The sequence below is a fragment of the Dermochelys coriacea genome, chromosome 9, assembly GCF_009764565.3.
Source record: "Dermochelys coriacea isolate rDerCor1 chromosome 9, rDerCor1.pri.v4, whole genome shotgun sequence".
In the NCBI taxonomy this organism is placed as follows: domain Eukaryota; kingdom Metazoa; phylum Chordata; order Testudines; family Dermochelyidae; genus Dermochelys; species Dermochelys coriacea.
The window spans coordinates 91193367-91216898 of NC_050076.1; the positions used below are offsets into that span (position 1 = coordinate 91193367).

The 23532-nt window shown below is 44.0% G+C and overlaps 2 protein-coding genes across 3 annotated transcripts in view; one reads left to right on the top strand and one right to left on the bottom strand.

Annotated features, from left to right (window-relative positions):
• UBE2A (ubiquitin conjugating enzyme E2 A) overlaps positions 1–2372 on the bottom strand; it is a 12140-nt gene extending 9768 nt beyond the window's left edge. The window contains exons 1-3 of the mRNA XM_038416036.2: positions 1949–2372; positions 1536–1616; positions 929–954 (exon numbers count right to left, since the gene is read on the bottom strand). Of these exons, the coding sequence (XP_038271964.1) occupies positions 929–954; positions 1536–1616; positions 1949–1992 (151 nt within the window). The 5' untranslated portion in view covers positions 1993–2372. The remainder of the gene's footprint in view (positions 1–928; positions 955–1535; positions 1617–1948) is intronic.
• Positions 2373–10863: 8491 nt separating this feature from the next.
• Positions 10864–18578, top strand: STEEP1 (STING1 ER exit protein 1). Of its 2 annotated transcripts, XM_038417332.2 has the most exons (8): positions 10917–11107; positions 11935–12015; positions 12634–12751; positions 14327–14368; positions 14980–15118; positions 15659–15748; positions 16967–17059; positions 18068–18578. In XM_038417332.2, the coding sequence occupies exons 3-8, from the start codon at positions 12657–12659 to the stop codon at positions 18128–18130; spliced, it is 522 nt and encodes a 173-aa protein (XP_038273260.1). In that variant the 5' UTR covers positions 10917–11107; positions 11935–12015; positions 12634–12656; the 3' UTR covers positions 18131–18578. The 2 variants fall into 2 exon arrangements, with proteins under 2 accessions (XP_038273258.1, XP_038273260.1); XM_038417330.2 differs by lacking the exon at positions 11935–12015 and having other exon boundaries at positions 10864–11107.
• Positions 18579–23532: the final 4954 nt, after the last annotated feature.

The window sequence follows — 23532 nt, forward strand, 5'->3', positions numbered from 1 at the left end:
TGACTAAAGCAAGGAAATTTAAAGTGAAGGGCAGAGTAGCCATTTATGACTAGAGCCTAGCTTTTGCATATCATGGGATTTTAAAGATCACTTCCTGTATTAAAGGTACTGTGATAGACGATCAGTGAAACATTGTCCTGACATAGGAAAATTCAAACTTGTGTAACACTCTAGAAGCTTAGAATGACATCCAATATGTACCCTTTTTTGTTTAACACAAATACCTAGTTTCAGAGTAGCAGCCGTGTTAGTCTGTATTCACAAAAAAGAAAAGGAGTACTTGTGGCACCTTAGAGACTAACAAATTTATTTGAGCATAAGCTTTCGTGAGCTACAGCTCACTTCATCATCCGATCACTTCATCATCTGTAGCTCACGAAAGCTTATGCTCAAATAAATTTGTTAGTCTCTAAGATGCCACAAGTAATCCTTTTCTTTTTTGCAAATACCTAGGTTGACCATTTACATTTCATGTATGAAAATCATCTGAAAAAAATAACCCAGGGTTATGATAAAAATGCCAAGAGATTCTAAGAGTGCTTTAACTAGACTAAGGACAAAACACAGCTGACGACTGTAAGCTGATCTGCATTTGTTTTTGTGCAGTGAGATAGTAACCAGATTCTAAATTTACAAAAAAGTTAACACTTTTTTTGGAAAAGGGAAGGAGAGAACGTTCTAAGGGTCAGGGGATGAAGCTAAACTAAATATCAAAGTTCTGCTCTCGAATCTGCCAGGTGAATCTCAACTAATGGTATGTTCTCCTGACTTGTACAGAATTCTCATGAGAAGAGCAAAACATCTAGTCTAAACCTGTTGCAAGGACCCAGGAGAGGAACATTTTGAGATTATGTGAAACTTTCTTAGTTTAATTCTTTACACACAAACAGATAAGAACAGATAAGGAGAGGATTTTAACTGTACTTACCATCTTCAAAAGGGGTCCCCTCAGGTCTGGAAAATAAATAAAAACAGGTATTACACTATATACCCCTTTGGTCCCTCCCCACCACAGAAACAGGCTTTAAAGTTTTTCACAGACTTGCAGACAAAAATGCTCTAGTGGGTGCGCTGCTTCTAAATCTGTAACGGGGGGGGGGGGGGAAGGGATGATGTGCGTGGGTGCAAGGTTTTTCAATTCTAGGGAGAGAAGTGGACCTGGACCCTCCCAATTTGTATTCCCAAAGAGTGCAAAGCCCAGAATGGAGGGAGGGGGCACATGGGTGTAGGACGAGGTCCCCCTTTTCTTAAGGCTATTGGGGAGCGTATCAAAGGCCCCAAGGTAACATTCCCAAAGTGGAGGGCGCTCCCCTAGGTAACAGATCCCATGGCTATGCACGGAGGCTGCCCCGACATTCGCACGGCACAAAACCCCCTTTCGGCGGCCACCGCCCCGCATGGGCCAGGGCTAGGGGGAAAATCTGGGAAGCTGTCGGGCACGCGGGCCGCCCCCCTCCCCCCACCTCCGTTTCCTCCCCGAGTGTGCGAGTCTCTCCTACACCGGCTCGAGCCCCCTTGCCCCGCCCCGGCCTCACCCGAAGATGACCGCGTTCCACACCATGATGTTGTTCTCAGAAGGGGCCCCGCTCACCCCGGCCGGGGGATCCTCCTGCAACCTGCGGGGCGGAGACACAGACCAGCCATGGCACACCCCGTCACTGACCCCGCCCACGGCCCCCCCCTGCCTCCGTCAGCGTAGCCCTCCCCTCCGCGAAGGGCGCAAGCAGCGTAGCTAGCGAGTAACTCCCCTCCCCCTCCCCGGAAAGCTGCGCAAGTACCGTAACCCAGCGGGTAGCGCCACTGTCATGAGCAAGCCGCGTAACCCGCAGCCGGACAGCGTGGCCCCGCGTTACGCAATCGGCGTAGCGCTCCCTATCCCGCCGCCATGTTAAGCTACCCCCTCCTTTCCCGGCAGAGGCGCGGGCCCCTTAGGCAGCGGGCTCGTTACCTCTTGAAGTCCCGCATGAGGCGCCTCCGGGCCGGAGTTGACATGGCGGGCTCAGGATTATAAGTCACTCATACACGAGCCCGAAGAGGGCGATAGGGAGGAGGCGCCCACGGCAACAGCGGCTGGATCCGACTGAGGCGGCGGGGGCTGGCGACAAGCGAAACCAGCCTCTACCACTGCGCCGGGGACACGGGGGAGGCTCGGGCGGCAGCGACCACTGATGCCTGCGCCTGCGCCTGCTGCCGGGCGATACCACTGCGGCGGAAGGGGAAGGAGCCGGATGCAGCTGAGCTAAATCAGACTCTACCACCACGGGCGGCGGAGAGGTGGGAGCGGGGCGGTGTCTAAGGCACCAGAGGGCTGTACCACTGACGCGGAGGCAGGGGAGCAGGAAGCGCTGACGCGGAGCGGGGAATCTCCTTCCCCGCCTCGGTCAGCTGGGTGCTGTGTGAGGCTTCCCCACGCCGGATCCTCCCCTGGACCCCGCATATGGGGGTGGGGAGAAAAACCGGGCGGAGGCGCTCTGACTGCTGGGCGGGGAACAGGGCAGCGGGGCCGTTTGCTTATTGGGGGGGACGAAGTCAAGGGGGATTTCCACTTGCCGGGGGGGGCGCAGAAACACCGCTTGGGGATCCTAATTCGATTGGGGGGAAATCTTCACGCACTTATGGGGATAACAAGAAAGGGGGTAAGGGGCACGCCCTGGTCATTAGGAGCAAGGAGGGGTCTTCGCTGGTTTCTAGAGCGGGCGAGGCTTCCTATCTTTGTGAAATACCACAATGCATCTAAAGCCGCCCTACCCCGTGGGTGGGGGTATATTGCTAAAGACCACTCCGGGGTGGCCCCACTAGGTACCCCAGGCACTGGTTCCTCGAATAAATGCCAACCTTTGCCGGCTCAGAGAGGCAGAGGTAATCATTGTATAGACTTGAGTGGTCGCTGCCTTTTGTTCCGTTTGTGTGTGTCTGGTAAGTATGTGTCTTAAGAGAATCTGATCCTTATGCATAACAACATGTTCTAGAAAAAAGAAAAGGAGTACTTGTGGCACCTTAGAGACTAACAAATTTATTAGAGCATAAGCTTTCGTGAGCTACAGCTCACTTCATCGGATGCATGTTCTAGGTTTCAGAGTAGCAGCCGTGTTAGTCTGTATTCGCAAAAAGAAAAGGAGTACTCGTGGCACCTTAGAGACTAACAAATTTATTAGAGCATAAGCTTTCGTGAGCTACAGCTCACTTCATCGGATGCATTTGGTCTGATGAAGTGAGCTGTAGCTCACGAAAGCTTATGCTCTAATAAATTTGTTAGTCTCTAACATGTTCTAGGAGTCACTAAGCGATTTTCTGTTTGTATAATGATTTGCCTGTCTCATTATTCCCCGTATTCCCTTATACTCCACCTTAAAAATCAGTTACCCAGTGGGGCAGTCATTTTACTCTTGCTGGGGAGTTGAGTTGCTGTAAATAAATCACACTAGATAGTTACACTGATTGATTCAAAGTAGCTGTGCAGTAGTGCTGAACAGCTGAAAGGAAAGCCCCTGCTACTTGTGATGTTCTTGGGAACATATTGCCCCCTTTGTATGTGAGGTGAGGTTGTTTTCTATTGCTTGTATTTCTTTGAAACCAGCAGCCCATTCATTTACTTTTGCCACTGATAAATTGCTCTCTATACACGTTTTGACAATAAATTAATGACACGTTCTTGACTCCCTTTGTTTTTTGGCAAAATGATTTGCATCTGGAAAAGCCTCATTTCTCTGTGTTGGTCCCTCATGCTTAGTGGTCACTTGTCTGCCATTTGCCATCACTGAATATTTTTTCTCTTTTATGCTTTTTTCTTTATATTTCCATTACACTGAAATATCCAGGAATCACTACTGTTCCCCTGACAACCAGTTTCCCCCCAGATACGCACACGCTACCACCAGCACCACCACCACGAAACTCTTGTCCCTGTAGCCACAACTATTGCTTGTCAAAAGAAGCACGGGGAATCACTTCCATTCCCATTCCAACAGGACCTCCTGCAATCCAGACCATACCAGTGGCCATATTGGGTCAGACCATGGTCCATCTCACTCTGTATCCTGTCACCTACAGTGGCCAATACCAGAGCTTTTGGGGGAGTGTACAGAATGGGGTAATTATGCAATGATCCACCCCTGTCTTCCACTCCCAACTTTTGGTATCCACTGTCAGCTTCTACTGGTTACTGTTGTTTCTCATCAGAGAAGAGTGCTCCATATGGGGGAAAACTATCTGGCATGCCATTTATAGATTCCCGCACTGGAAGGGACATTGTAATAATCTAGTCGGACCTCCTTTATAATACAGGCCATAGAACTTCCCCAAAATAATTCCTAGAGCAGATCTTTTAGAAAACATACAATTGTGATTTAAAAGTTGTCTGTGATGGAGACTCCACTGCGACTATTGTTTCCCAACAGAAACAGGAACCTCTTTAAATTTCCTCTTGGCCATTCTACAATCACATTGCCTGAATGGAATTTCCTAATATTGTCCAGGACAATCAGATTCCTCCTGCCTCTTGGGACAGGACTTCAGGAGCGCAACATTCTGATGACAGTCCATCTGCCAGGTCCCAACTGTCACTGAACCTTCAGAGCCCAACATTCCATCTCTACTGTTATTAAATACGTCTCCAACTGTCACTGAACCTTCGGAGCCCAACATTCCATCTCTACTGTTATTAAATACGTCTCCAACTGTCACTGAACCTTCGGAGCCCAACATTCCATCTCTACTGTTATTAAATACGTCTCCAACTGTCACTGAACCTTCAGAGCCCAACATTCCATCTCTACTGTTATTAAATACGTCTCCAACTGTCACTGAACCTTCGGAGCCCAACATTCCATCTCTACTGTTATTAAATACGTCTCCAACTGTCACTGAACCTTCGGAGCCCAACATTCCATCTCTACTGTTATTAAATACGTCTCCAACTGTCACTGAACCTTCGGAGCCCAACATTCCATCCCGCCTCTGAAGGGGGCATTACATTTGCGTAAGGGGGAAGGTAATGAAGGAGTTCTTACAAAAGAGACAAAAGGAGGTTTTATCCTGCTTATGGGGTATCAGACTTCTTAACTGCTTATAAAGGGAATGGGCGGCTTCTTGCTTACAGAAAGGCAGTCCTTACAGCTAGGGTGGCTTCTTAATTTATTGGATGCAAGAGGTTTCTTATCTGGTTATATGAGCACCAGTGGGCTTTTTAACTGTTCACAAGAGTTTTTACATCTGGTTATAGGTGTCCAGGTTGCTTCTTAATCTTCCAAAGTGGCGAGTGGTTTCTTGTCATTTTAATTGAACCATAGAAATGTAGGGCTGGGAAAGACCTCGAAAAGTCATCAAGTCCAGCCCCCTGCACTGTGGGAGGACCAAGTAAACCTAAACCCTGCCTGACAGGTGTTTGTCCAACTTGTTTTTAAAAGTTTCCAATGATGGGGACTCCACAACCTCCCTTGGAAGACCATTCCAGAGCTTAACTACCCTTATAGTTACAAAGTTTTTCCTAATATCTAACCTAAATCTCCTTTGCTGCAGACTAAGCCCATTTTGTGATAGAGCAGTGAATTTCTTACTTGCCTTTAGATTGTGAGAAGGAACCTAGAACATCTGCTCCCTACACTGATGTCTGACTTTACAAGTACTTCTGTATTAGTGGGATAAGCTGACCCATGCTCACTGAAAATACACGAGATAGAATAATAATAATAACTGTATTGATAAAGTACCCTTCTGCTGTCATGCATGGTAGAGATGAATAGGAAACCTGTATTGAAAACAAATTGCAGGTTTGTTACTTCTGTAAGGGGAGAGAAAGAGAAGAGTAAATCGAATTATAAGGGCTATTTGCTGAACTTCTTATAACCAGAGGCAGAAGCGCAATCCCTTCAGTTCTACAATATGGCGTATAACTTCCCTTATCTTCGTAATAAGGGTGCAGTCTAGGGAGACTGCAGGCTTCAATGTGCCATGTTCTATTTTGATCTGAATAGCTTCTGTTTGCATCAGAGGAGTGTATGGTATCTGGGGCCAATTATATGCACTGCAGATGAGTGTGGCTGCAATCTGGTCAATTTATATAAATTTGATGAGTCCCTTGGGTTCCTAGCAAATTGCCAAGGTGACCCTTGACTGGGCAAAAGTATATGCTGTGCCTGCTTCATATTTAAAAAAAAAACCAAAAAACCTTGACCATCATTTTGTAGCTTGTACAGGGTATTTGGAAGTGTTTTATATCATCTATATAATAAGAGTCGAGGAATCTCTATCTGTGTATCACTGGAAGCCTATTATGTCTGTACAGTCAGTGTGAACCAACAGAAGCAGCTACAAGCATAGGTGAGGCTCTTTTTGTCCACAGTATCACCAGGTTAAATCATCACTGTATTTTGCATTCTGTTACAGTCAAATTTTTAAATTCTCAGGCATTGTGACTTAATGAATTATACCCATGCAATGTACAGCAGCTACAGTAAGGTATGCATCTATGCCATCCCAGAGCCCTAGCCCATTGTGATAGCAGAGGTAACTCAACCAATCACCTTACTCTATAGCCAATTGGTATGCAACAGTTTCATCGGTTGTATGAGGGAGACTGCAAGGATGGTTGATTACTTAGCCCAGCTGCTACAGTTCTTCAAAACCACCCACACCATAACACAACCAACACACACAGTCACCCCAAATATGCATAGCCCATCATGCAGCAAATGCCTCTCATTTACCACCCGCACAAATCAACACAAATCTCCCAGGATTGTCACTCAGTCTGTGTGTCATTCGGACACCTGGAATGTCTATTGAGTCAGTGTGAAGTGATGGAAACAACTACATGCATGGTTGAGAGCTCTTTTTGCTTAGCATATCCCCAGGTTCAATCATCACTAGGCCCTTTGAGAATCACATGGACTGTTGTAGTCCAAAGGTTCTGTGGCAGTTTGCATGTGACTTGTAACAGATGATCAGAAGAGATAGGAACAACAGCTATGCGGGGTAACAAAGAGGGGATTGTGCCTTCAGCAAGGGGGCAGCTCTGTGCATAACCTTTGGGGAATATGTACAAACAAGAACATTGCTCGCTACAACACAGTGAATGGAAATAAAAACCCAAAAACACTACCTACCTATCTGGCTTTACTGCTGCTGTATATAATTTCCTGTTCACAAATACATTTTGGGTTACATTAGCATGTTTACTGCTGAGGTGTTTTGTGATCATGTTTCCTACTATGGTGTTCAGTGATATGGTACATATACTGGTACAGTAATTCCTAACCTAACATTGTAGTTACGTTCTTGAAAAATGCTACTTTAAGCGAAATTATGTTAAGCGAATCCAATTTCCCCATAAGAATTAATGTAAATGGGTGGGGGGCAGGGTTAGGTTCCAGGGAAATGTTTTTTGCCAGACAAAAGAAAGGGACTCCACTCCATATCATATGCTCAGTTCAACTGCAAGAAATCAGTGTCTCTCTCTGGATGTGGGAAAAGCCCTAGACTGAGCTGAATGGAACTATTTGTCATTGACTCTAGCGGGAAATGGTTTTGGCTCCAAATTTTTTTCAGTTGGACCAAATTTGGCACTTTGGATCAAATTCAGAGCCAGAACAAAGAAAGTGTTTCTCCACTGATGGTAGTGAATTTGCATCTAGTAACGCAAGATATGAACTTGGTCTTTTATTAATCCATTTTGACATAAAATCTATGTAATTATATTATGTTCTCTTGACTTTAGAAATAGGATCTGTCTGGATAGTTACTTATACACCCCCATCACTATGGTATCTGAGTGTTTCCCAAGTTTATAACAATAGCAAGTACCACAATCAATGAAAAGCTGCAGCACTAGAGACAATGTATGAAAAGTAGTCTATCATTCCCTCTGGAGTAATCTCATTCTGTAACACTAAAAAGTGTAAAAACTACTAGGCTAAACTATTAGATCATTTGAATAGGTTACATTCCCTGACACCCAGTTTGTGCTCAACCACTCCAAGGTGCTGAGTCCCCTCAACTTGCATTTGATTTCATTGTTCTTCACAGGATCTGATCCATTAGTATTTCTAGATTCTTAGATATTTAAATTTTGCTTCAGTCCACATTGAGGATTATTATTAAATTGTACAATAGCTCCATACTTAGAATGTCAGTTAGGAGTTTATACAATAAGTAGTACTTATAGGGAAACATTTCCACAAGAGAGGGGGATAAAATGTGTGAAACTGACAAAGAATAAAGCTTTTTTCATACCTTGATTTTTCCAGCCAGGCACTAGATTAAATTGTTTCACCTAACAACTCAGACTTACTTTCTCTGCACTGTACTACTGTATGTTTTGTTCATACATTACTACACAGAAGTTTGCACTGCATTTATATCTTGGAGAATATGTTGAACTTGCAGTGCCAAGAACTGCTTGTTCTATTCTGTGTGTACAGGATTTCTATTGCTCACAGAAGGTTTGTCTAGCTGGAATAAATTTGTGAGTAGTTACAATTTTTTTCTGGGTTTATTTGTACATTTTTATATACAGTTTGCTTTTAAAACCCAATAGGAGTTATTGACAATAAAACTGGAAATTCAATTTCCAAACATCAAGCTTGGAAATATGAATAACATTCACAGAGATTTATAATTTATGTCTTCAAAAGTAAAAAGCCACTTTCAAATCACTTGTATGTAACATGGTGTATATTACTGACCTGTGACAAAAGATAGACCTTGTGTAACCACCATATGCAAAGGAAACATATGAACCAAACTTAATTAATTCTAAGACCTCTCATTTCATTAAATTAAGTGGAGCTCTTTGCAGGATCTGGACCTTACTTTCCTGCATGTATTTTCATTTTGCTTGGGCGGGATATATTTTCTGGATCCATAATAGATTCTGTAAACACTGAAATCAAAGGACAGTCCTTAGTGAAACAGGCTTCAATATCCTTAGGTTGTAGTTTCAGTATCTTTATTCCATAGTATTCTGAGCCACCATAAGGGTCTCTAACATTTTTAAATACTTATTTCCCTCTAATTCTCAAACATTTTGCACTTGCAGTATATAGAGCCTGTTACCTGAGGCTCATAGAAAATGTAGAAATTGTCATAGTGGATCAGATCAGCAGTCCATCTGCCCCAAGATCTTATCTCTGACGGTGGCCAGAACCAGATGCTTCAGAGGATGGCATAAAAACCCTGCAGTAAGCATATATGGGATAATCCATTCTGCCCTCGCCACCTACATCTCATCCTGATCGCTAATAGAGATTGGCTTAAGACCTGCAATACAAGGCTTAATATTGCTTCCAAAACTTTTATTGTCACTACTTATAACTCTGGATTTTTTTGATTGGCTATTCATATGGCTAGCTCTTTTTTAATCTTAAATTATTTGACTCCCAAGGTGCTTTATTAATATTAACTAACTTCACAATACCCCTGTAAAGAAGACAGGCAAGTAGCATAATTCCCATTTAACAGATGAGGAAACTGACATAGAGAGGGGGAGGTATTAGATGAGAAAGTAATTTTCAGCATTAAAATATACACTGCTTGTAGTATATAAACATTACAATCTGGGTTAAACTGCTCTTATGCAAGATAGTCTTGGGATTTTCAAAAGCACCCAAAGGAGTCACATGCCCATTTCCCATTGAAAGTAACTGGAGTTGGTTGCCTAATTCCCATTAGTGCCTTTGAAAATCTCCTTTTCTACAAGTGTAGAAACAGAGATGCTGTAGCGTCCTTCCCTGTATGGGCTATGCTAATGCAGGCCAGAAAAATCCAAAATACTCATGCTCTGCTACCACAAGTCAGAGCAACCCCTTTTAATATACGGTGCGTTATACCGGTGAGCTACTGCCCACACAGTGCATATGTCTCCCCTCTAATACACACCATGTAGGGCCCCTTCTTGGGTGCATGTCACAACATATAAACACCCCATTATATCATGCCAATTCAGTATACAATCTAGGCTCCTGCAGTCCCTACGTATATCCCAGTACAGCACCCCCCATGTATTCCATCCATCCCAGGGCAGCTCCCCTTGTCCTAGTATATAGGTTTCTGAGTAGCAGCCGTGTTAGTCTGTATTCGCAAAAAGAAAAGGAGTACTTGTGGCACCTTAGAGACTAACAAATTTATTTGAGCATAAGCTTTCGTGAGCTACAGCTCACTTCATCGGATGCATTTGGTGGAAAATACAGTGGGGAGATTTATATACACACACACAGAGAAAACATGAAACAATGGGTTTATCATACACACTATAAGTAAGTAAGAGTGATCACTTAAGATGAGCCATCACCAGCAGCAGGGGGGGAAAGGAGGAAAACCTTCCATGGTGACAAGCAAGGTGGGCCATTTCCAGCAGCTCACAAGAACATCTGAGGAACAGTGGGGGTGGGGTGGGAGGGAGAAATACCATGGGGAAATAGTTTTACTTTGTGTAATGACTCATCCATTCCCAGTCTCTATTCAAGCCTAAGTTAATTGTATCCAGTTTGCAAATTAATTCCAATTCAGCAGTCTCTCGTTGGAGGCTGTTTTTGAAGCTTTTTTGTTGAAGTATAGCCACTCTCAGGTCTGTGATCGAGTGACCAGAGAGATTGAAGTGTTCTCCGACTGGTTTTTGAATGTTACAATTCTTGACGTCTGATTTGTGTCCATTTATTTATTTGTGTCCTAGTATCTAGTATCCCAGGACAACAGCCTCCAAGAGCATCCCCCGCCCTGTGTTTGCCATCCCAGAGCCGCCCCCCCCCAGTGCAACCACACCAGGCCACCTCCGCCCGTGTTTCCCGCCCCAGATCTCCCCCCTTTAGACCCTCCCAGGGCAACTCCTGCCCCAGCGCACCCCCCACCCCGCCCAGCAGCGCTCAGCCCCACCCCTGCGGGGAGGCCGGCCCAGGCCCCCGCCCTAGGCCCAGCCCCCGAAGGGGCGGCCCGACCCCGACGCAGGCCGAGGGGCAGGGCCTCCGCCGGCTGCGCTCGCTCGGCGCCGCCATGCCCAAGGTGGTGTCCCGCTCCGTGGTCTGCTCCGACACCCGGGACCGCGAGGAGTACGATGATGGCGAGAAGCCGCTGCACGTTTACTACTGTCTGTGCGGCCAGATGGTGCTGGTGCTGGGTGAGCCGGGCGGGCCGCGGCTGGGGGGAGGGGCGGGAACCCGGGAGGAGGGGGCGGCTGGGGCCTTGGGGGGCGGGAACCCGGGAGGAGGGGGCGGCTGGGGCCTTGGGGCGGGAACCCGGGAGGAGGGGGCGGCTGGGGCCTTGGGGGGGGAGGGGCGGGAACCTGGGAGGAGGGGGCGGCTGGGGCCTTGGGGGGGGAGGGGCGGGAACCCGGGAGGAGGGGGCGGCTGGGGCCTTGGGGCGGGAACCCGGGAGGAGGGGGCGGCTGGGGCCTTGGGGGGGGAGGGGCAGGAACCTGGGAGGAGGGGGCGGCTGGGGCCTTGGGGGGGGAGGGGCGGGAACCCGGGAGGAGGGGGCGGCTGGGGCCTTGGGGGGGGAGGAACTAAGGGAAGGGACCTTAGTCTTGGCCAGGTGTATCCCTATAGATCCCTGGAGGCCAGAGGCTGGCATGACAGCTGCGTGTGGGGTGTTGTTTGGTGGGTCAGTTTGGGGGTCACAGGTGGGAGGGGATGTTGGGCATCCCTGGGGACTGGGAAGATTTTCAGATGACATGGACACCTCCCTTGTACTTCAGAATGTGCCTGACCCAGCTGACCCAATGGCCTCTCACCACCTTATGACAATGGGGTCCCTGAGAAAATCTGAGTGGGAAGTAGCTCTGCTTTCGGGCCTTTCTTCCTGGCCCTGCCATTCTCTCCCTTCATGGCCTTGGCCAAGTCACTTTCCCTGTATTTCAGTTTCCCCATCTGCAAAGTGGGAGGGATAAAGCTTCTATAGATCCCTGGGGAGGCTGAGAGACTAAATTCATTGATTCTGTGTATAAAGGGATGGTAGAGTTCTCTGATCGCAGCACTAGAAGACAGGAGCTCCTGAGTCCGCAGCCCATCTCGTACTAATTTAAGACAGGTACTTCAGTTTTCTGGACATGAAAGTTTGTTCAGAGCTTTGGATATGTAAAGTGCTACAGAGTTGCTAAGTGTTAACATTATTAAGTTTTGTCACCACTCTGTGACATCTCTGTGTCCTCAGTTTCTTAAAATCCTTGTGTTGGGATCCCTTTTTTTTTCCCTGTCTTGCCCTCCATCCTTAATGATGCTGGGTTGTAATGAATCTCCAGGTGAGGCGAGGTAGAGTTTGCTCATTCCGGAGCCCAATGGAGGGAGAAGAAATACGGTACTGCAATATTTGGCATTCTTCTGTGCCTGGACTTTGATTAGTTAGGTTGCTAAATCATTCAATGTTTGTCACCAGGAGATCATACAGAAATCTAACAGAGTGCACCAATGCTTTTGTGTAGCTGCTTTTTAGTGTATGTCGGGGGGAATGGAGGTAATGAGGTAGTTAAAGAAAATGTGTGACGAAGAAAGTCACTAGGTATTCACCAAAAATAAATAAATAAATAAATTGGCCCTTCAAAGTTTGTCTCTCCATCTCAGATGAACGCTCCCGGACAATCAGAACTCCCTCCCTTAGCGATGGATCTGCATCTGCATTCTATAACAGCTTCTCTCTTCACTTCTGCAGACTGTCAGCTGGAGAAGCTGCCCATGAGGCCTCGAGACAGAGCTCGGGTCATTGATGCAGCCAAACATGCCCATAAATTCTGTAACACAGAGGAGGAGGAAAATGTTTATCTCAGAAGGTAGGAAACCTTCTCTTCCTCCATTGGCTTCCTTGACAATTGCTGTGACACTGTTGCTGTTTGTGCTCCAAATTTTTGGATGAAAATAACTCCTAAAATTGGTAACCTGAGTACTGCTAAATCTGAAGTCGTTAACACTGTCATCAGCTCATTTGCTGATATTAAAGAGACATGGTCAAATAGTTTAGGTCCCCATTTGACCTACTTCAACCATACGATAGAATGCTATTTGAATGCTAATTCTCTTTCCTATTTACCAGAGGAAAAATTACTATTGATAATAAATTAAATTTGAAAAACACAATCTGGCCCTTATTTCAAGACCACAACAAAAGCAGACATGAAGCAAAACTATTTAATCTGAAGTGAGCAGCTTTGAAGAAGCTTGGACAGCCAGCACCCTTGCTGTTGGATTTCTGATAAAAGGAGGCTATTGAGAGCCTATTGTAAGTCACTTTTACAAACACATTGGTCACTGCAATACAAAATTGACAGGTTAAAGTGCAGCCTATTTGGGTACCTTGTGCTTTGTTTTCCTCCTCTCTTGGATTTCAGGTAAATTGCAGCACTCCTGCTTTCTAGTCTTGCTGTGACTTTTAACTCTGTTTGGGAGTATTAGTATTAAAAATCTCTTACACGTTTACATGGCCCTTTACAACATACCATAGACTGAGACACATTCTCTGAACCAAAGAATTTACAATCTAGGAAAGAGAAGACTAAAGGCTAATAGACAGTTAGGTTGTGGCAAGCTGGTGTGTGAATCTATTCACAGTAGTCAGACGATCACAAATTGTCCATGTGGACCCTGCTGCCATGTACTGAAAGTTCTGTAGTGTGCTTGCCTCTACTCTCATTTCAAAGTGGAGCAGCAGAGTCCACTGAGTCAATTATTGCACAGCAGGCTAGTGTGGGGTAGATTTAGACCCCAGTTTGCTGTGAACTAAGTGTTTATATAGACAAGCCCAAAGACAAAACAGAACAACGGCTCAAGTAAGGAAGGATGTTGAGATTTCATTAGGGATAAAATCAAGGTAGCAAGCCTTTCTTGAAGAAAAATGTTTTAAAAAGAGGTTTAAAAGAAAAGGTGCCTTTGCCCTGGGCCTAGCCCTACTTCACTACGGTCTGTTACTGTGTTGTGTCTTCCTGCCTTCTCTACTCCTCCATAATAACAGGTTTCAGAGTAGCAGCCGTGTTAGTCTGTATTCGCAAAAAAAAAAAAAAAGAGTACTGGCACCTTAGAGACTAACAAATTTGTTAGACTCTAAGGTGCCACAAGTACTCCTTTTCTTTTCTACTCCTCCAGCGATTCTAGTTTTATGCCTCATTCATGATCTCTTTTCCCCATGTCTCTTTTAGTTGGTGTCCAGAATAAGACTATGTATTACCCCTTTATGGATACCTAATGAACTGCAGATCGGTTAGGTATACACAATCCCCAAACCACTATCTCATTGCTCATTTGGAATTATTTCTGTTTACTCTTAGGTGTTTCTAATGCACTCTCCTTTAGTATCTAGACAGCAGTAGCTGATGCCTTCCCATTTTTCTGTAAATTCTCTCTTTCTCCCCCAGACCAGAAGGTATTGAGCGGCAGTACAGGAAGAAGTGTGGGAAGTAAGTGTCAGCAGATCAAATAGTATTATTACAGCATAAGAGATGCTTGTTTTTTACTTTTTATTGTGTGTGACGCCCCTCAGAAATAACATTTCTTCTTGGAAGAGTAGCTGCTGGACACATGAGATTTTTGACTTGTGTGATGTGATGCAGGTATTAACATTTTTGTAACCCTGATCCTGGTCAAGTAGCTGGGGCCAGAATATAAAAAACAGCCTTTTACCAGCACTCCTATTTGTCACACTTTTATTGCACTTTTCATTTTTGTTGCATTTCTCAATTTGGCAGCTAAGGAAGCAGGAAGAGAGTTGGGTATTTATCACATAATGGAAGGAAAGACAAGACTGTATTATAAAATGGGCTTTTGAGAAAATCTGTGGCTCTTCACCTGTTGACATTCTAATGTTTGGTCTATGATCTGTCTCCTTCTTTTATGATCAGTTACCTAAAAAGAAGGTCCAGCCTGTACAAAAAGGCTAATTAGCCACACTGGACAGTTTGCGGTACAGGCTGTTTTTAAAGCCCGTTTGGTAAATAAACTACAACCAAGTCATCGGAGCATGAGACTGAGATCTGCACTCTTTCACCAGTAGATGTGTTATTGTTTCCAGGTGTGGACTTCTGCTCTTCTACCAGCACCAGCAGAAGAATGCCCCAGTTACTTTCATTGTCGATGGAGCCGTGGTCAAGTTTGGCCAGGGCTTTGGGAAAACAAACATATACACTCAGAAACAAGAGCCTCCCAAAAAGGTAATTAGGCTTAGATGAGTTACAAAGCTATCTTTGCCTTTCGAAAGGGTGTGAATGGACAAAATGACCTAACAGGTCTGGCCATCTCTGCTAGAATGCCTGGCCCCTGTGCTATGTCACTCTAATGATCCCTTCTAGTTTACCTGAAATAGTGGTGTTGACTGCATTCAACTTCTGCCAAGGAAGACTAACATGAAGTTTTTGAAACTGGAGGACAGAGGAATAAGGATGGGAAGGGATCCCTGCACCTGTTGGATCTTTGGCCTAAGTAACCTAGAAGATCCATTTGAAAGTATCTCAGATTCATCACCTGAATATTATCTTCTCTCCAGTTCTTGGTGTTGAGTACATTGATTTCAAAAGCTGGCACTTCTTGGAACCAGCAAACCCATATGGTTAATCTTACTGTGCCTCCCATAAAAGGCAATATTTAACTGTATGGATTTACAGGAAACGCCTTCAAGGCTATGGAGTAGCAAAAAGTTATTGGTAACACTAATGTGCACTGAACTAAAGCAAAATCTCTTGTTCGTGTCCTAGGTGATGATGACCAAACGGACCAAAGACATGGGCAAGTTCAGTTCAGTCACGGTTTCCACCATTGATGAAGAGGAAGAGGAGATTGAAGCAGTGAGTTTTCTTTGCCCTGATAATGCCAACAGGATACCAAGTTACACAGGGGTTTTGTTGGGACACCAAATCTAAGCTTTCCAGAAGTTTCTTGTCTGAATGGTAACACTTTCAGTTTAATTTCATTTTAGCCTTTCAGTCTGATCCATACATAAGGGAAGTCCATTATTCATCACATAGAAGATTTGAATTTCCCCGGGGAAGTTCAGTCAGACAGAATGCTCAGTTATCCATCTAACTATTTATATTGTGCTCTTCACCATAGTATCTGGCTACCTGAACATTTCTGTGGCTAATAAGATTCATGCCACAGGCATGGATCATCGTGCTAGTACGAGTGAGATGGGTATCTTCTAGGACAAGCTAACAAATAATGCTAGTGAGTTCCTATGCAGTAACCATCCTCTCAGCACTTTCTTCCTCTCTATTCTAGGAAGGCTCCTTAACTTACTTTTCCCTCTGTGCAGCAGTTTGAGGGGAATTGTGACCTCATTCCTGCCTCTCCTTTCTTGTCATTCTCCTCGGTTTATTTTGCATTCTGCAATGCTCTTGATTGAAATGAATGGGTGATCTCAAGTCAGGTGTGTTCAGATTGGTTAAGACTGCATATAGATAAGCAGGTAATTAATATGTAACATGCAGATGATAGTCTCCTCGTATGGTGGTATTAATAGTCTCCCATCTGGTAACACAGAATCCTTTTGCCCTTATGATCTCCCCTGAACTGCCTCTGCCATGATGCTAATGAAGAGACCTGGTCCAGAGCACACATTACATATCAACCTTTCTTGATTGCATTTTGCGAGTACCAGCCAGAACACGGTGGTGGTGATTACAGTTGGCTAGTGGCTTGTGGTCCTGATTCTTTATTTCCTGTTCTAAGCTGCTGTTACCATGCCCTGCTGTTTAGAGGTGACTGCATTTCAGTGGCAGGATAAATTATCACTTTATAGTTTGCCTGTCAATCTGAGGCATTTTGAGATCTTTTGGGAGGACAAAAGATATACAGCAGCAAGCATTATGGCACAATGGTGATCTTTTGACAGGTACGGGCCCCACACTAAAGTTGGGTAGTGCTCACATTGTCTTTATACTTTATATATACTTTATAACTTTATACTCATCTGGAAATTGATCCTGTCTATCTCGCTTGTCAGCTCAGTGAGGCAGTACAGTTCTGGCCCACAGTATAACACAGTGGCACTGTATATTTTTCAGCGAGAGATTGCAGATTCCTATGCACAGAATGCTAAAGTGATTGAGAAGCAGCTGGAACGCAAAGGCATGAGCAAAAGGAGGCTGCAGGAACTGGTAAGTCCGTTTTGTTTTCAGTGCATTGTTGCTGAAACTGTATCTTTGTGGGGTGTCCAATTCCCTTGGGTCTGTTGGCAGTATACATAAGCAACATATCTTAATACCCTACAGTGGGTGTTCAGAGTTCATATGCAGCTTTGGGGATGGGCGGTTGTTAAGCTTAACAATCCATATTATTTATCCTTTGCATTTTTAACTTGAATTGAAAAACCTATTAAATAATAATATAAAGAAAATCCACACAATTATTGTAGGTTTTCCCCCAGTTGTGTAAGCTCCTGTTGTTAGACATAACCATATCTTACCTGTCCTCTGAGGAGAAGACTGTACTGTAGAGATTTTCTCTCGTCCTCTAAAATTGAAGATCATAGAAAATTATACATAGACCTACTCAAAAAGGGTAGTTTATATGACACGGTGCAACCAGGGCAGCCTCTGAGGCCAGCTAGCCAATGAATTGTCAGATCAGAGCTGGGGGAAATTATCCCAGAACTTGAGCAACAGAATGTGCCTTACATTGTGTCCTCAAGCCTGCCACACTCAGGCTTTAGCGCAGGCTACAACAGGGAGTAAGTTACAGAAAGGAGGGCCTGCCAATGCAGTAGCTCTGCTGCAGTCCTGCAAAGGACAACCAACAATGCTCAGTGATCTTAACTATGGCAACAGGCTTATAGAAGTTGAAGATGGGAAAGATTTACTAGCTTATCTAGCGCACCTTCCTTCCAGTGCAGAATATAAAGTGTGAAATGGCCTCTTACGTATCTAATACCAGACCATTTGGGGCTTCAAAGATTGTAATCCATCTTCTGATTTGCACCCAGAAACAAAGAGGATAGTGAATGAAGAGACTTGAAGCATTTTGTTCTGCACTTAGATGTTAGGTAGCTGCATGCTGCATTAGTAGTGCTCAGACCAGAAGATTGTAACTCAGAGTGCTGGAGAGAAAGTTACTCATGATGTTGTTCTTGTGTAGAGTTTTCATTCTGTTCAAATTTTTCTAATCAGGCTGAGCTGGAAGCCAAGAAAGCCAAGATGAAAGGAACCCTGATAGATAATCAGTTCAAATAAGAGGAACCCACATCAGATCATGCTCAGGCAGCTGAATATTTGGAGAGGGAGGATAATCAACAGCAACTCCTGAGACTCCCAACAGAGAATTCAGTCAACCCTGCAGATCTTTAGTACAACTTTTAAGAGCCATGCATTGAAACCAGCTTGGAAGGTGCCACTGTCTCTGCTAGAGGCTGTACTTTGATCTCTGGTATTTTAATACACTGAAGGACTTCAAAGACTTTTTAAAAATTACCCTTCTATGCACTCTTGAGCATTTTGCCTGACTTTTGGGGTAACATCTGTTCCAGGGGAAACCCTCTGACAGGTGTGTGCATAGGATTAAGACACTGTTACAAAAGATCAGTGTGTGTTGTTTTCAGATGTACATAAGGTATTTACTGGAATCTTAGATGTGTAGGGAAAGCAATAATCTATGCACAGCAAATAAATCCTTATAAAGTAAGTTGTCCATGTTCTTATTTAAAAAACAAGTCTTCAACTCGTGCAGTATATACAAAGGGAATTCTCACCCTAGCACGAACTGGAATGGTAATAATCTATACAAATCTTCAACATGTTTATTTAACTGAAAATCTTAACTGAACAGACTTGAAACAAGGTCCCATGATGCAACACGATTGGTAAGCAGTGTGTCTTTGAAAACGCCCAGCTGAATTCTTCTAAAATAATAGGAATATTGCTGGGTTCCCAGCACCTTTGAAAACTAGGCCATTTGGGTGCCTGACTAAAGGTACTTAAGAGTACCTACTTCTGAAAATTGGAAAACAGTGGTGATCAAAAAGTTTTTAAATTCAATTTTAACACCCTGCCACGTCTGTACCATGGGTTTTGAAGTCCAAACCTACCTTAAATGACTGAAAACAAAAAGTGGCTATACACCACCACCGATGCCTTCTTTAAACTAAAGAATGCAAATATAAATATCCTAGGACTTTAATAAAATCCATTGACTACCACTTTTAAGTTGACTAGTACTTCTGTCTCTAAAGTCTAAGCAATCTGTTGCCCAAAATGTTGTTTGTGTTTAGACTTATAATGAAGAGTAAATGGATAGGAAGGAAATTTAGAATATAATTACTATTAAATATGCACTGAAAAGACAATAAAAATTCATATATAATCAGAGTTTCAGGCTAGAAGGGACCACTGGATCAGCTAATCTAGTGGCTCTCATTTTACTGGTGACCCCTTTCATAGACCCCCTTTCTGAGTGCGACCCCTGCTTATAAATTAAAAACACTTTTTTATATAGTTAACACCATTATTAATGCTGGAGGCAAAGCGGGGTTTGGGGTGGAGGTTGACAGCTCATGACCCCCCATGTAATAACCTTGTGACCCCCTGAGGGGTCCTGACCCCCAGTTTGAGAGAGCCTGATCTACCCCCTGAACCACCTGTATACCAAAGGCCCCCTAAGCCACCCAGCACCTACACACTAAACCCAACTACTGGAATTAGACCCACATATCACAGTCTACAGGAGACTAAACTATTATGTGCCACAGGGAGAGAATAGGAGGAACCAAGATGCACCAATGTCAAGGCCCCTGCAACGTCAGGGAATTGATTAGGTGAGATATAGCCACAAAAATCCTGGCAAGTGACCTGTACCCATATGCTGCAAAGGAAGATGAAAACTCCCCGAGCTCATTGCCAGTCTGACCTGTGGGGGAAGAATTCCCACCTGACCTCCAATAGGGCGATCAGTTAGACCCTGAGCATTTGAACAAGAACCAGCCAAGCAACAGAGAGCATGCTCAATGCTGCCTCAGAGCCCTGGCCACCCAAGCCAATGTGCCAGCTCCAGCCACGGCCCCCTCTGATGCTAAAAGGAAGGAGACCAAAAAAAACACAACCCTCTGCGTGTTAGAAATGTTCTTCTAATTTTCAGCCTGAATTTGTTCATGGCCAATTTTGTGCCAACATTGTCCTTTAGCTTAAATAGCTCTTCACCCTACCTCTTGTTTATCTCCAATGTAGTTATAGAAAGCAATCATATCCCTTCTCGGTCTTCTTTCTGCTAGGCTAAACAAGCCGAGCACTTCCCATCTCCTCGCGTTAGATAGGTCCTCCATTCCCTGCAACATCCCAGTAGCTCCTCTCTTTCCCCTGTTCCAATTTGAATTCATCTTGCTGAACGTGGGTGATTAGAATTGTACACATTGTCCCAGATGAGGTTTTACCAGTGCCTTGAACAATGGTATTAATACTTCTCTATCTCTTCTGGAAATGCTTTGCCTGATGCATCCAAGAATCGCATTTTTTTTTTTTCCAAAGCTGTACCACATTGGAGCTCAGGCAGCCTATGATTGACCTACACTCCCAGAACCCTCTTCCCCTTCATTGCATCCCACTGATTAAACCCCCAACTTGTAGCAGAAATTTGTATTAGCCCCAGAGGCATGCACAAGGGGGGGCAATTAGTGGCCTGTCCTCCCAATAATTTGCAGGGACACAGAACTCATCCGGCCAGGGGCCGCAGTGAGGAGAGCGAGCTCCTCCGGACCCAGCTGCAGGAACTGACAGCTCCTCTGGCCCTGGTGCTGCAGCAGGGGCACAGAACATGCCCCTGCAAAAGGAGTCAAATTTTTATTCCTGTGCATTCCCCTGATCTGAAGCCTGTTTCAGAGGCTCATTAGTTAGAAAACACCAGGGTTGTGTGTAACAGATGGAGAGGGCAAGAGAAATAGTGACTAGGTGGAGCTGTACCAAACGGCATTGGTTTTACAAAGGAGTCAGAGAACTTGTCTGATTGTGGTACCACAGTCCAACCAGCAGAGGGCCTCGCTGGATAGAGTCAATAAAACTGAAAGAAGGGTGTCTTAGATTAGTGATTCTCACCCGGGGTATGCATGCCCCTGGGCGTACGCAGAGGTCTTTTGGGGGTACATCAACTCATCTATTTGCCTAGTTTTACAACACGCTACATAAAATGCACTAGCGAAGCCAGTACAAACTAAAATTTCATTGTGTCAATGACTTGTTTATACTGCTGTATAGACTATATACAGTGAAACGCAAGTACAATATTTATATTCCTGTTGATTTATAATTATAGGGTGAAAATAGCAATAAAAGTGTGGCATGACACTTTTGTATTTTTATGTCTGATTTTGTAAGCAAGTTATTTTAAAGTGAGGGGAAACTTGGGGTACGCAAGACAAATTAGACACCTTAAAGGAGTACAGTAGTCTGGAAATATTGAGAGCCACTGTCCTAGACTTTTGGCTTTGGTGTCAGTGTCCTTTCCTGATCTCAGCAAGATAGAATAGTGCAGAATCAGAATGTCACTTACTCAAAAGAGTTCTACTGAGATAAGGAAACATACAGTTCAATGTCTTTGTCCTTTGAAGATCTTGTCACATTTCTCCACTGCAGGCCTGCCCCGCTCCATGTTTGGACTTAGGCTGCTGAAAACCAGAGAACTTTTCTTCTGAGTAGGCGTCAGGGATAGGAAATTGCTTTTAAAACTAAAAATCATTTTTATTCAATACGATTACAGCGTGATCAGTGATGTCAGCTGGGATGCTGAATTTAATTTAGCTTATGGTTGGCACTAAACCTGCTCCCACTAAATTTAATTTAGCCTATGGTTTGCATGAACCTGCTCTCACTAAAGTCAGCTATAGCCAAAGTCCTGTTGAGTGAGTACAAAGAAAGAGCTCAGTTTAGGACCTTTCTCTGGAAGGACATAAAATTACCACTTGTTACTTCTGTGTGTGTGTGTGTGTGTGTGTGTGTGTGTGTGTGTATATGCATGCACTGTTGTATACACAAGTTTTCACTAATTGCATTAATCAGCTAGAATAAATGAAACTTTGAGAAAAGATAGCGGAGTTATATATCAGCTGCTATTAATAGTCACTTGTGACATTTTTTCCCAGTGATTAACTTCTTCATTCTCAATCTCCAGCAATATTAGCAGGGTAGTACAGGGAAATGACATTTTCTCCTAGGTTTGGCATTCAGAGGACCAGCCTTTGTACAGCAGCAGGTCTGATTTCCTCTTGTGAATAAAGATGTCTAATAGTTCAGTGATGGACCATTATATCTATAATTTAAAACAAATCTCTGCTCATGCTCTGCAACGTCACTAGAGCTCTGCCTGGATACAAAATTTGTATCTGCATTCAATCTGCAAACGTGGTCCATGGATATCTGCAGATTCTCAGGGCTCTAATCCTTGACACAGCCAGCCACTAGAAAGGGGAGGAGGGTTTGCATCACAAATTCTAGGCCTTGCAGCAGTACAGTTCACTAATATGTTGTATGGATGAAGGAGACAGGTAACAGGCACTCTATTATAATACACATTACACATTGTTGGTTCAAATCCCATATCTAATTAGGTCTACTCACCCCAGAATGATTTAAATTACTTTTTTTCCCAAATCTAAATGCAATAGGACATCATGGTGATGTGATCCCTGTACTAGGGGCAGGAAATCTTGTGTTCCAATCCCAGATCTAGCACTGAAATAAAAAGTTATTGTTTCCCTGGAAATTCTCAAGTTCCAGTAACAATTTTCTAATGCTCATCAATCCCAAGATAGTCAAACAAACAAGAATTTATTTTCTTTCAGAGCGCTTGTAAAGGCCAATTTTTGTATATTTTACACATAAAGCTCTGTAAAGCTCTGTGGAGGGTGCTGTAAAAAACTGACCTGGGAATGAGCTTATGCAGTGGGGATAGTACATTGACCTTTTACTCTTGGAAATCAGCGTCCATTGATTAAGAAGAGAACTGGAAGGCAAGAAAGCAGATTCTGTTCCCAGTTCCACTGCTGACTGGTTGTGAGATTCCAGGTAATTTTCTACACTTCTTCGTGCTGCAATGTCCTTATCTGTAAAACACTTACCCACCTTTGTAAAGTGCTTTAGTGCTATATATGTCCTGAGTATAATTATTAGTGTTACATTCTTCTTTAGGGAGTGTCTGCACACACAAGTTGTCCTGTTTTACCTATACCGGTAGAGTGTATACCCCATATCATAGAGACAGTTATATTGGTAGGAAGGTTTCAGAGTAGCAGCCATGTTAGTCTGTATTCGCAAAAAGAAAAGGAGTACTTGTGGCACCTTAGAGACTAACAAATTTATTAGAGCATAAGCTTTCGTGAGCTACGTTGTGAGTTGCATCCGATGAAGTGAGCTGTAGCTCACGAAAGCTTATGCTCTAATAAATTTGTTAGTCTCTAAGGTGCCACAAGTACTCCTTTTCTTATTGGTAGGAAGGTGCTTTACACTGGTATAGCTACTCCTACACAGGAAGGGGAATAAGATCTTGTCTACACTAGGATTTGTCTGGTATAGCGAATAGCATAACCTCTACAGCAAAGTTATATCAGTATAACTGTGTCCCCACTAGGGGTTGTACTGATGTGTCATTCCCCACG